This window comes from Phoxinus phoxinus, assembly GCF_949152265.1.
Source record: "Phoxinus phoxinus genome assembly, chromosome: 17".
NCBI classification, from domain to species: domain Eukaryota; kingdom Metazoa; phylum Chordata; class Actinopteri; order Cypriniformes; family Leuciscidae; genus Phoxinus; species Phoxinus phoxinus.
Window position 1 is genome coordinate 16,920,984 of NC_136892.1, and position 12,654 is coordinate 16,933,637.

Consider the following 12,654-nt stretch of genomic DNA (forward strand, 5'->3'; position numbering starts at 1 on the left):
GTCTATGGAAATCAGTCTCTTGTTAAATTAAAAGTCAAATTATGATGCTAAGCACATAATGGAGTGAAAGTCGTCTATTATTAATAGGAAAGGACATTATTAATTTTGACATTATTTCTTAATATGTTTTCACGTCAACGTGTGACTCCTTTTTCTTTTCTTCTATTAGGTTAATTCCCTATCTTATTTTTAACCTTACTTATTATCTCTTAATAATTACTAATGTAATTGCCTACTTTGGCTTGATAGTGGAATATGATTTTTTTTCTGTTCTCGTTTTTTCTTATTCATCGAATTTGCATTAAAAACATTTAACTAAAACTTTTTGAAAGTAATTGAAAGAGGGAAAAGGTAGTTTATTCTAACCTTTTATTCTTAGATGAAAAACAAAACAAACAAAACAATGTTTTGACATAATCAGAAAACATACAGGCTAAGTAATGTTGTCAATTATACTTTCAACTGTCCATAATAATCCCTTAAATAATTGGATAAAATAATTACAATATCATGATGTCATGACTATGTCTGAGCTGTTGATCGGTTGATCTCTGAACCTGTTATGAAGAAAAATAATAATTAATAATAATGATGATGATGATAATGATACTTATATTATTTAAACACCATGAGAAGTTAACTTCATCACATCTTTTTTTTATTTTGCAAAGTTAATGTTTAAGAGAGTAAATGTATGCAATGTATGATTTTAAGGAAGTTCTATGAAACTTTAAGTTCAGCAAACACGGCAATAATAGCTTGTGATATGAAGTCGACTTGTTGTGCATTACCTGCATTGACACTCACTGTGTTCAACAAAAGGCAGCTCAATAATCATCTCACCATGTACATTCTTGGCATACTGCTTTAACTGTAATTTTGTTGGGGGGAAAAGAAAAAGAGGTACAGATATGTGATGATGAACTGAACCAATTACATTTCCATCTATTCAGTTTCTGTTCGTACCTGCATCATGGTGGTGTGATTGGTCACGCTGACACACACCATAGCCTCATCCAGGCAGCAGCCTCCACAGCGCTGCACAGACACACATGAGGGCACCACACCTTTGTCCATCACCTCAGGGAATTCATGCTCAACTTTAACTAAAGTTTCACGTGGCTTACAGATGCTGTTGACATAGAGCATCCCTGCTAAAAGTGAATGAATGAATTGAGAACACAATGAATGACATAGACATCTGTTTGATGTAATTTCAATATCTCTATTTGAGTCTTTGTTGAAAGAAGCATTGTTGAAAACTGTCCAGTAAGAAAACATAGTGACATACATACACTTAAACCAATGAGAGAGAGAGAGAGAGAGAGAGAGAGAGAGAGAGAGAGAGAGAGAGAGAGAGAGAGAGAGATACCTTCAGTAGAGTGATCATCACTGATATATTGGTTGTGAGGATGCTGTGGGGTTAAATATAAAACAATTTGGTTAATTACGTAATTTATATTTATTTATTCGTGGTTACTCGGCTAATGTTGATTTAATTAATTCCAACAGCTTTTGCAGTGTTCTGGTTTCATAATCGGGTGAGTCACTCAGTTTTGTCATAATTCGCACGTACACATTTGTATGTTTGGTTTCAGTAACACTTTATTTTAGTCTCGTTACAATGTTACGTTATACGTAGGCTAATAACTGAATATTATGCATAATTACCTCTTATATACTGATAATTACAAAACTAACCCTAAACATGATATAGCTAGTAGCCTACATACATGTGGTAAGCAGAGGTGGACAAAGTACACAACTCCCTTACTTGAGTAAAAGTACAGATACTACTGGTCAAATATTACTCCGTTACAAGTAAAAGTTGTAAAGACCGATTTTTACTTAAGTAAAAGTACAGAAGTACTCATTTTTAAAAGTACTTAAGTATAAAAGTAAATGTCAATGCATTGTTTTATTATTGTTGCATGTAGGCCTAATAGCCCATTTACAGTGCCTTATGCCTCTGAATCTCTGCCTACCTACCCTCATATCAATATCACATCTATTTCACAGTTCCAGTAGTGGGATTGAAGTGTAGGCTACTCAATAACGTCCACAATGGTTTCGGACACCCAAATGGCTGTTCCCAGTTTTTTTTGGCTTTTAGTATGAATATGGTAGCCTTGTTATCTATAAGCTGTGCTCCAAAACAATGACAAAATTCGCATTTAGAAGACCAAACCCATCGTTGAAAATTAAAATCATGTTGATGTCAGAAACCAACATCAGTCGAGTTCTGACGCCAACCAGACTTTCATTTCCAACCAAAATCATCCCTGACGTTACTACTCTCTACTCAAGGACCTTGACAGAAATGTAGTGGAGTAAAAAGTACGATATTTGTCTTTCAAATGTAGTGAAGTTAAAGTAAAAGTTTCCAGAAAAAAATAATACTCAAGTAAAGTACAGATACTCAAAAGGTGTACTTAAGTACAGTACTCAAGTAAATGTACTTTGTTACTGTCCACCTCTGGTGGTAAGCAAATTCATTTATTAGCTGTATTGTCCATTAAAACAGAGACTGACTGAAAAGTTGAACAAATTAAGATAAGTATGTCAACATCTATATCCTTCCTGACTGTTATTACACTAAACTCATGACAGTAAGCACGAACCAGCACTAAACGTCATTCACCAAAACACTTATTACGCTGTGTTCACAACTACACGTAACTGGAGAAAGCAAGTCTCACATAGTGACAATAAAGAATTATGATAATTTAGTCACAATCGAAATTGAATATATAAATTATGTTCCTGTAGTAGTAAATGTTTGCATTTTGTCTTAAAAAGAATCAGAATAGTTTAACTTTACCTGATCGTCCATCCCAGATGTCAGGACGAGATAGAACACACACAGAAAAACACGCATTGCTTTACTTGAATGTCTAAAGCCTTGAGAAATGCAAGTTACCCTGTTCATTTAAATCATATCTCCCGATGGAACTGTTACTCACCATATCCTCAAACGGATATTGCAAAATATATTCTAAGAATTATAGTATCATTTTTACCTTATAACTACTTTCATTTTGAAAGTAGCTGTTATTTGGTACATTTAGTGCATTAAAATATTTTCATTTGGTTAGTCTCAACAAAAACAGGATACATGCATACGGCAGTCAAAAACAAAATATGAAGCATCAATTAAAACCATAGTTTTGCACTTTATTTTTCAAAAAACAGCTGCAAATGAGTTTGTGCCCTAGATGGAATGCAATTAATATCTGTGCATGTGTAACTTGTTCATAGATTCAAAAGCTGTGTCCGAGTGCACTAATCACTGACAGAAGGTTAACAGTGCCTTTTTTCTTTCTTTCAATATCACAAAGACTTGTTTGTGAAAGTCCCTTTTGGTATTTCAAACCACGTCAAACCAATCTTAGAGTATACACAAACACTGAATTAAAAAGACAAAACGATTTAACTCTGGCCCCCTCACTTGATTACATAAAAAAATAAACAGTACAACACAATCTTAAAAATCAGTTTGGTTTTATCCACCAAATAGCAATGAATATGGTAGGCTAATTTAAACGCTCAGAGTGCTAAGTTTGATTTGAAGAGATATACAATAAAATGAAGACGCCCCTCAGTCTGAAGTTCTGCAATTCATTACTTTCAGACAGATTTAAGCCAACTACGAGTGATTGACAGAGGTATGTTCTGAGCAGCTCTGGGATGCGATTTGAAACAAATGGGTACAAGTCAAGGAATTACGAATGCAAGGAAGCGGGTCTGGTGCTCAGACCTGACCCCTATACACAATGCTGGTGTTCACTTTGAGTGGAACATTCAGTGGATTTTAAACCCATGGTTAGTCTTAATCTCAGCGCTGATGCATAAAAGAAAGTTCTGGTCCTCCAACAGTCATGACGACGGATGTCCTGGCAGACCATCAAATGAAGTTCAGTCTTTCCCGTTCCACTCGTCAGAACAGCTTTATCATGCTCTCTCGTGACTTGCCAACTCCCACCCACTTCACTAAAAAGAGAAAACATTTTCTAATAATCATTTTGTCATTTCTAAGCATGCCAGTAGGACATATTTATTTCGGTTGCTGCATATGTCAGTGGCTGAAACATTCTAAATTAATAAATTATATAGTATGTGTATTCTTACCTGGGACCTGCAGGAAATTCTCGATAAAGTGAATGTAAGTTTGAGCCTGTAAAGGCAGCTCATCAAAACTGCGCACTCCCTCAGTGCTACAACACCAGCCAGGAAACGTCTCATAAGTCACCTGAACCTTTGTGAGGACGTCCATGTTTGCTGAAATATACAAATATTACCCCTCCATTATCAGAAAAGGTCTATGCTAGTAAATGATAATATCATGTGAATATCATAGAGATGCACCGATTACAATTTTCTAGGCCAATTACGATTTTTCATTGAGTTTGACCTGCCGATACCGGTTTAATTTTTTCTAACCACTTTACAGCACACACAAATATTTTTTTTTTATAAAACACCGTATACTTTTACTCAAACTGAATAATAAAAACAAGTTTAAATGGGTAAATTTTCTATAAATATTTTTGAGTCTTCATTTTCTTTTCTGATATACCGTAGCCTACTCCAGTTCTTGTTAAAAACACTAGACATGCAAGCATTTTCTGCCCTTTTTGTGTGAAATCATATTTATTTTGTCCATCCAACGTGTGCTTTCACTTGAGCGTGAGCAGCGCAGCAAAAATAGACTCGGCTTGCTTAGTTGGGGACATTTAATATTCAACAATATTATTGATCTGCCTTACTTCAGGTGGACGATGACGCAATTTTCTTCTAGAAACAAACTTGTTCTATTATTTTCATGTTATCACCGTTAAGCTGCTGTATTGTAAAAAGCGCTATATAAAGGTGACTTGATGCTGAAACCCGCGCTTCACTGCTGCTCATGCGCACGTGTGATGATGTTGCGCTATGTTAATCATGTGGCATATGTCAAAAATCACGTGAAAATCGGCCAATTCCGGTCACCAGCCAATCAATCGGTGCATCTCTAATTGTAATGCGTGACAAATCTGAAAAAGTGTTAAAATGGGTAACTTACCAGGAAAACTGGGAAGAGGCTTTCCATCAACTGTGTAAGCTATGCCAATCTTTATTTCAGTCAATGTATCAAGAATGTCTAACTTGGTCAGTGCAATGCTGAGAGAAACAGAAGGAAAAGTGTTGTTGAATTAAACTGAACAAATCTTTAGTTCAATCTTTGTAATAGCAACAAAGAAAAATGTAATCTGGTTAAAACTGTTACAATTACATAACTTTCGCACTTGTACTCTACCAAAAGGTTTGGGGTTTTAAGATTTTTTTTTAAAGAAATTAATTTTATTCAGCAAGGATGCATTAAATTGATCAAAAGTGCCAGTAAAGACATTTTTAATGTTACAGAATATTTTTATTTCAAATAAATGATGTTCTTTTGAACTTTCTATTCATCAAAAAATCCTGAGGGAAAAGTATCACAGTTTCCACAAAACTATTAAGCAGCACTGTTTTCAACAATAATAGTAAGAAATATTTCTTTAGCAGCAAATTAGCATTTCTGAAGGAACCTGTGACACTTAAGACTGGAGTAATGATGCTGAAAATGCAGCTTTTCGATCACAGAAATAAATTATATTTTAAAATATAATAAAAAGAAAACCATTATTTTAAATTGTAATAATATTTCACTTTTTTTTTTTGGATAAAATAAATTGAGCTTCGGTGAAGCAGAAGAGACATTAATATTCAAAAATTCTTACTGAGCCCAAACTTTAGAACGGTAGTGAATTTAAAACACTGAACATAACTCACGCTGAAAAACCATTAACCATGTGAGCATAGCGAACCAAAACCAGGTCCAGCCACCCACAGCGACGCCGCCTGCCTGTTGTGACGCCAATTTCCCTCCCTTTGCTCTGCAGCAGATCACCAGTTTCCTAGAAAATAAAAGAATGTTCAATTTTCAAGTACAATACATGTGAAGATGTGTCACAAGTTTTACCCCCTGATTCCTCTTCAAAACACACCCTGACAGACTCACATTATCTTGCTCAGTAGGGAATGCTCCCACTCCCACCCTGGTGGTGTAGGCCTTCACCACTCCATACACACGGCCAACATGAGACGGGGGGACTCCAAGGCCTGTGCAAACGCCTCCGACGGTGCAGTTTGATGAGGTCACAAAGGGGTAGGTCCCTGAGAGAGATGGAAATATCCTATGTTAAGAAGACATTTGTATCATTCACACTGTCAAATACAAATTCCACTGTCCTCAAGGTCAAAACATTTTAAAGCACACCAGTGGATCTTCCCGTTTATGTGGAATTGCCATTCATACCAAAATCGATATCCAGTAAGGCAGCATTAGCTCCTTCCACCAGAATCTTCTTGCTTGGTCCAGTAAGGGCTTTGTGCATGAAATAAACCCCATCAGTTACTAGGGGCCGTAACCTCTCAGCAAAACCCTGTGGGTGAAATGCAAAAATTACTACTGGGCAGGTTCATGATTAAGAAGTGGAACACATCCTGAAAGATGCCAAGATGCTAATCACCTTCAGTTGCTCCAGCTCAGCATCAGTATCAATATTAAGGTTAGGATATGTGGTCTGAAAATGACCAGCCAGCACCCGGAATCTGCAGAGAGATATTTACAAGTTTTTATCGGTATTCATGAAGTCACAGAGAAAGAAAGTCTAACAAAAGCAGATATGATTATTAAGAACAACACAGAATTCTATGTAATCAAGTAGTTTTCTGAAATATTAAACAAAAATCTATCATTATGCTCACTTTTCCTCAAATACTGAGAAGTCTGAGACCAGATCACACACTCTCAGTCCATTACGTGCTGCTTTGGAGGAATATGCAGGTCCAATGCCCTTCTTAGTGGTGCCCAAACTATAAAACAAAGGAGGGTGAACTCAATATCAATCTGGTAGAAAATGATCTGCAAATGTGAGCCGTTATAAGTGCAAAAAAAAAAGAAAACCCACTTTTTCCCAGCCTGCTGCTGTCTCAGCTGCTCCTGTATCCCATCAACAGCCTGATGGAAGTTGAACACTACACAGAAAAAGAAAACAGCTCAAATTCTAATGTCATTGATACAAGTTTCCTGGTATTTTTATTTATCCGAGACAAAAGCAGTACATAGTCAATGTCATCTGGAGTACGTCAAAATTACTCAAGGCCTCATGAAGTCAAAACAAAACCGTACCAATGTGTGCCCTGTCAGATATCTTCAGTCGTTCCTCCCATCCTTGAAGTCCTAAAATAAACAAAGCCAAAAAAAATTAACTCATTAACCCCTTACTAGACAGTAGACACCGCCCATTTTGGCAAGTGGGGCATATGACATACCCAAAATAAAAAAGTTGCTGCTCAAGTCATTCTGGGTCGACACATAATCAACATATATTCAAAAAGCTTACAGTTCAAGACTCAGAATTACTCAGACTGTTATTAATATGGAGATATATAAGCTCAAACATAAAAACAAAAAGATTAAGAATATCATTTGAAATGTATAAATATATTACATAAATGTGGAATAAGAACTTATAACCACAATTACAGTGAAGCCACAAGTGTGGTCATGCTTCATTTCAAATCTGAGGATTTTGTCTTTAAAATTATGCTTTTTATAATAATTTCATATGACCATGTGATGTTTTTTTTTAGAGAAGTACAAATGCTAATGAAGTTATTTATGGCCCTTATATCTCTCCTGCACTCTAATGTCTGGCACGGAGAACTGCCCATTCACGACTTCAGATCAAGTAAGAGTGGGATGTTTTAACGTGCAGTGAATGTTAAACAACAATACTCTGGGGCCGACTGCGATCGTTGACGTAAAGGGGTTAATGTAAAAAACAATATTAATACTTCATCTAACAGAGCTGAAAACTACAACAACAAAACCCATACATGTATATGAAGACTTAGATGCAAAAGCCTCTTAGTGTCATTTGAAATTTTCTTCTAAAATTAGCATTTTTATCAAGCTTGTATATTTAGGTTCAGTAATTTCACTTTAATAGGTCATTTTAATTGCCATTAAAGTGAAATAACTGAACATAAACATAAGCTTGATAAAATTATAATTCTAGAAGAAAATTTCAGACGGCACTTAGAGGCTTTTGCATCTGAAGCACTGATCTATATCAGTGACCTGAAGTCTTCATATATTGTTCATGCTACTATCTACACATTGCAGAATTTTGTATTTGACAACCTTATTTAAATGCGGGATTAAATTCGAAAATGCAATATTTTGACAATGAAAATCATCGCGACTGACAAAAAAATCTGATACTGTATGTCAGAATAGATCTGTGCATTAAGGCAAACTAATAGACTTACCACTTGATCTATGTGATGCTTCTAAGCTCTGTTTCTTTGTTCTACTTTGTTGTTGCAACAACCACAGCTTTTTGTAAGGAAGACTGCACTTTTTAATTTTTATATTTCATGTTTTTTTATTGTATGTTATTATTATAATGTATGTTAAGTACCTTTAAGTTAAGTAAATATGACTTAAATGCTCCTTTAGTGTTCGTTTACTGAAACAAAAGTACTTGGTCTCCACCACTAGGTCCAGATTATAATTATTTTTTTAACTGATTTTGCAGTAAACCATTTGTACGTACTTTGAAACAATAGTTGTTCAATCCAGATCATGTCTTTTTCATTTGCAAAAATACTAAGGTATACATTTTTAGCTACATTGTCCAGCCCTGATATGTAGGCATCTTAAATACATGGAATATCCATTAAGCAAATGATATCACAACAATGACCTCATGTTTAACATTGTTGTGTATTTCACTCCATATACTGATCATTTTACCATCGCCTTTCTGCAAGTTCTTCTCAGCCTCATCAAAAAGTCCTGGCAGGTGTATCACAACACCATTTCCTGTGGTACAGAGCAGAGCAAGAAAGGATCTCAACAATCACAACAGTAGGTCAAAGGTTAACATCCGACCCCAAACAAGGAAACAAGAGAAATTCAAAGAGAAATGAGTGCGTTTTAATAATGGAGAGTTATAAATACACAATAAAACGAACACTTAGTAAAAACTAGCGGGGAGTAAAGCAACATGTGATTTAATAGGAAGATCAAACAAAACATACCAATAAATGAGATGGCCTTTTTGTTAAGAACGCCACTAGGAAGCAGGTGAAAGTCGTACTCAACCGAGTCCACGACCACTGTGTGTCCCGCGTTATTTCCTCCCTGATAACACACAGTTGATGCAAACATGAGCGCAAGTATCGCGATAAGATAGAAACCGAGCCGCAGGAAACGTTACATCCCTTGTCCTGCCGCCAAAAAGTGGTGATGGCGATGACAACAATAAAGGAAACTTTGGCTTCATCATTGATTGTGAGGTTAGTGGTGCGTCTTCTGAAAGTGGTTGCTTGTTTCCGCTTTTACCTTATTTAAACTGTGTAATGAACGCAATCCTCAAACAGCACAGACATAATGTTAGCTCATACATTCTAATAAACACAAATTGATGCGCGGTTGGATACACACCTGGCATCTGCATACAATGTCGGCGTCCATTGCCAAGAGGTCGACCACTTTCCCTTTCCCCTCATCTCCCCACTGAGCTCCCAACACTACGGTCACTTTATTCTGGGGCTCCCGCAGGATCCGCAGCGACTCGACGCTGTCTCTGGAGCGCTTGAGCACGGGTTCACCGTTAAGCGAGGCCGTTTCCTGACCATTAGACATTGTGCTATCCGCAGCCATGCCGAGTGTGTGTGAGTGTGAAGAACAGCGGGAAACCGGCTACGCTACTGCAACAGGAAAGCGCACGAGATTGGCCTTCAAAATAAAAGTCCGGTAGCCAAAAACAACAAAAGAGGCGTTGGAGTTTAAACACACCACCTTGAAACCTGCACTGATTTAATGAACACATGCATGCGTGTAAAAAATATCGCAATTAAATCGGTGTGTGAGAAATGCTATTGTGTTGTTGATATTGGCAGTTTTAGACGCGTATCATATCTTGCTTCACATGGGTATTTTGGTGGGTACACAACTATTTGTGTAAACATAACTATTTTTGCATTTAATTTTTTTTATTTTATTACTTGTAAATAATGTTTTTGTCTACGTTAATATTGTTACTACTGACATTCCCTTTGGCTGAGGCTTCTCCAAAATTTGTTCAACCAACATCTGTCAACTTCTTTACGATCTAGTAAAACTAGTAATCTGAATAAGTATTTAATATAAACAAATCGGAATATTTATTTAATATGAAAAAAGTTTGACTCTCTAAACTTATTAAAAACAGCCAAACCAGTCTGAGTTGCAAATCCAAACATTGGTAAATTGCCTTTTTAAAAATTAAAAAGTTATAGCCACTTCAACTATTAAAACATTTGAATCATTCAGTTATAGTTGACCAAGAGAAGACATGCATAAACTGGACAAAAAAACATGCTATTCCACTACTTTGCTCGAGCTTGATAACAGAGGCGTACGTCATGAACTGCAAGCAGCTTACGCTCATTATCTACTTTTCAGACAGCAGCCTGTTTCTTTGGAAAAACGCACGATGTTATCAATCAAAACCCTCTCAGAGACTTTTGAAGGAGAGTGTTGGATATCTGTTATGTGTTGTTTAGGCCTATTACTGCTTGTCAGTTTGTATGTTGAGAGTTTGTATGTATATGGAGGGGCAGCTTACCCAGGTAGTGATAAAGCTGTATGTGCAAAGCACTGGGCTATTATTTCTCTAATTGAAGGACAGTTCAGTTGCAGTTTAAAATTTCAATTATGTCATATTCTCTGTACATTATTTAGGGATCATCCAAACACAATAAAAAGGCGTTTCACCAGTGTTTTGTGTGTGTCAGCTGTTTCACCACTGGTTTTACTGGCATGGACTCATTGCATGAAAGTCAGGGTGAGTGTGAGCTTCATGCCAGAGAGAGATCCATGCATAATTCAATATTCAGGTACATTCTTAAGTGTTAAGAGTATTCTTTTTTAAAATATATAAATGTAAGTTAATATAATTTATTTTTATTTTTACTTAATTTCATTTAATATGATGTACTGTATGTTTGGACTTGTTACAGCCAATTGTGTGGGCCCTGCTAGGCATTTGTCTAGATGGTTTCGTCTAGATGGTCCCCCCCCCCCCACACACACACACATATAAATAAATAAATATATATATATATATATATATATATATATATATATATATATATATATATATATATATATATATATATATATAGATACTAAGTGATATATGTCATGAATTTATACAATTATTTTAAAAGGAAATAATGCAGTTGGACACAAAAATATGCACATCAAGTCATTGACCCTTATCACACACACACACACACACACACACACACACACACACACACACACACACACACACACACACACACAGTATGTGTTATAAGCGTCAATGACTTGATGTGCATATTTTTTGTGTCCAATTGCATTATTTCGTTTTAAAATAGTTTGATAAATTCATGACATATATCACTTTATTCTTTAAATCTATTTATTTTGAATTAAGTACATTTAAATAATATATTTAATGTTTTGTAATCTTAAATCCCCAAAATGTCAGGTGGTGCAACTGTCCAAACAAATGAACAGACTAAGAAAACTATTTAAAATGACCTTAACAATATAAAATTTAAAACTAAATACTATGGCCTGAAACCTTTCAACAATTTGATAAATATCAGTAGGTTTAAAGCTGTTATGATCATTGAAAAACTTTTGTCCATATTTGTATATTCTCAAATGTCAGAGTGGCACAACTGAATTGGCAATGTAATAACAATAAACATGATCATCATCCAGAGGAGCCCAACTGATCCTTGTGGCAGAGTGAAAAGGTTTGTAAATCTCTCTGAAATACGTACTGGTAAAAACTGCTAATTTCAAGTATGGGTAGGTTGGTACGCTTTCCATGTCACTACAGTATATACATTCAAAAATGAATTGAAACACTTTGAAATGTTATTTATCAACTGAAACTAGTTTAAACACATTTTTCATGACTCAAAAAATATGCATTAAAATATATATATAAAAAATAAAATAAAAACTTTTCTGAAGCTTTATTTGTCAATGACTCATAAACGCACAATAACTGGTAACCTGATGGTTTCCCTTAAGAAGTCCCTTAGGTTTCCCTTAATCTTAAGGGTGTTGCAAAAAAATACCCGTTGTGTTAAGAACATTTAACAGAGGACATTAACAGAGGAGTTAGTTTTTCGAGCGTGCATGATTCCGGTGCAATGCATCGGTCCCACTGCGGCCATCTTCATCAGTCCTCTCTTCTTCGGTGTGGGTAATCAATAGTTGTGGGTAAAATAGCAAGATGATAATGTAGAAATATGTTGTCCTTCCAGCAGATGGCGATGGCGAAATCTAATAAGAAGCAGTGAATGTAGGCATGCTTATGTGTATGGGTAGGGCCTATTGTATAAGTGTTCAGAAATGTTTAATCAAGTCAATTCACCTAATAGATAGGCACTGATACAATAGATGGTGTCAAAGTGGCTTTACAGTGATAAACAGGAAAATAAGATTCAATGATGCAAATAGAATGAAACTCTGCTGTAAAGCAGCTCTTAAAAGACATTACTAAACAAGTGCTG

At 35.6% G+C, this 12,654-nt stretch overlaps 3 protein-coding genes across 5 annotated transcripts; 1 reads left to right on the plus strand and 2 right to left on the minus strand.

Moving 5' to 3' along the window:
- Window positions 1-293: 293 nt before the first annotated feature.
- Window positions 294-2,953, minus strand: LOC306984603 (snake venom vascular endothelial growth factor toxin VR-1'-like). Of its 3 annotated transcripts, none has more exons than XM_079586087.1 (5): window positions 2,822-2,953; window positions 1,373-1,415; window positions 967-1,151; window positions 792-871; window positions 294-557 (listed from the first exon to the last, which is right to left on the minus strand). In XM_079586087.1, the coding sequence occupies exons 1-5, from the start codon at window positions 2,927-2,929 to the stop codon at window positions 509-511; spliced, it is 465 nt and encodes a 154-aa protein (XP_079442213.1). In that variant the 5' UTR covers window positions 2,930-2,953; the 3' UTR covers window positions 294-508. The 3 variants fall into 3 exon arrangements, with proteins under 3 accessions (XP_079442213.1, XP_079442214.1, XP_079442212.1); XM_079586088.1 differs by having other exon boundaries at window positions 808-871; window positions 967-1,154; XM_079586086.1 differs by having other exon boundaries at window positions 967-1,154.
- On the minus strand, window positions 2,472-10,436 carry adssl (adenylosuccinate synthase, like). Its single transcript, XM_079586084.1, has 13 exons — window positions 9,539-10,436; window positions 9,133-9,235; window positions 8,846-8,914; window positions 7,214-7,264; window positions 6,993-7,059; window positions 6,790-6,897; window positions 6,552-6,633; window positions 6,338-6,464; window positions 6,041-6,195; window positions 5,812-5,936; window positions 5,063-5,160; window positions 4,129-4,278; window positions 2,472-3,990 (listed from the first exon to the last, which is right to left on the minus strand). The coding sequence occupies exons 1-13, from the start codon at window positions 9,755-9,757 to the stop codon at window positions 3,938-3,940; spliced, it is 1,407 nt and encodes a 468-aa protein (XP_079442210.1). The 5' UTR covers window positions 9,758-10,436; the 3' UTR covers window positions 2,472-3,937.
- LOC306984519 (CAAX prenyl protease 2) lies at window positions 10,431-12,355 on the plus strand (the record flags this gene model as incomplete). The annotated part of the gene is given in 4 exon segments (XM_079585962.1): window positions 10,431-10,685; window positions 10,688-10,707; window positions 10,820-10,922; window positions 12,242-12,355. Coding segments are annotated over 4 exon segments (492 nt in total).
- Between the last annotated feature and the right edge of the window lie 299 nt (window positions 12,356-12,654).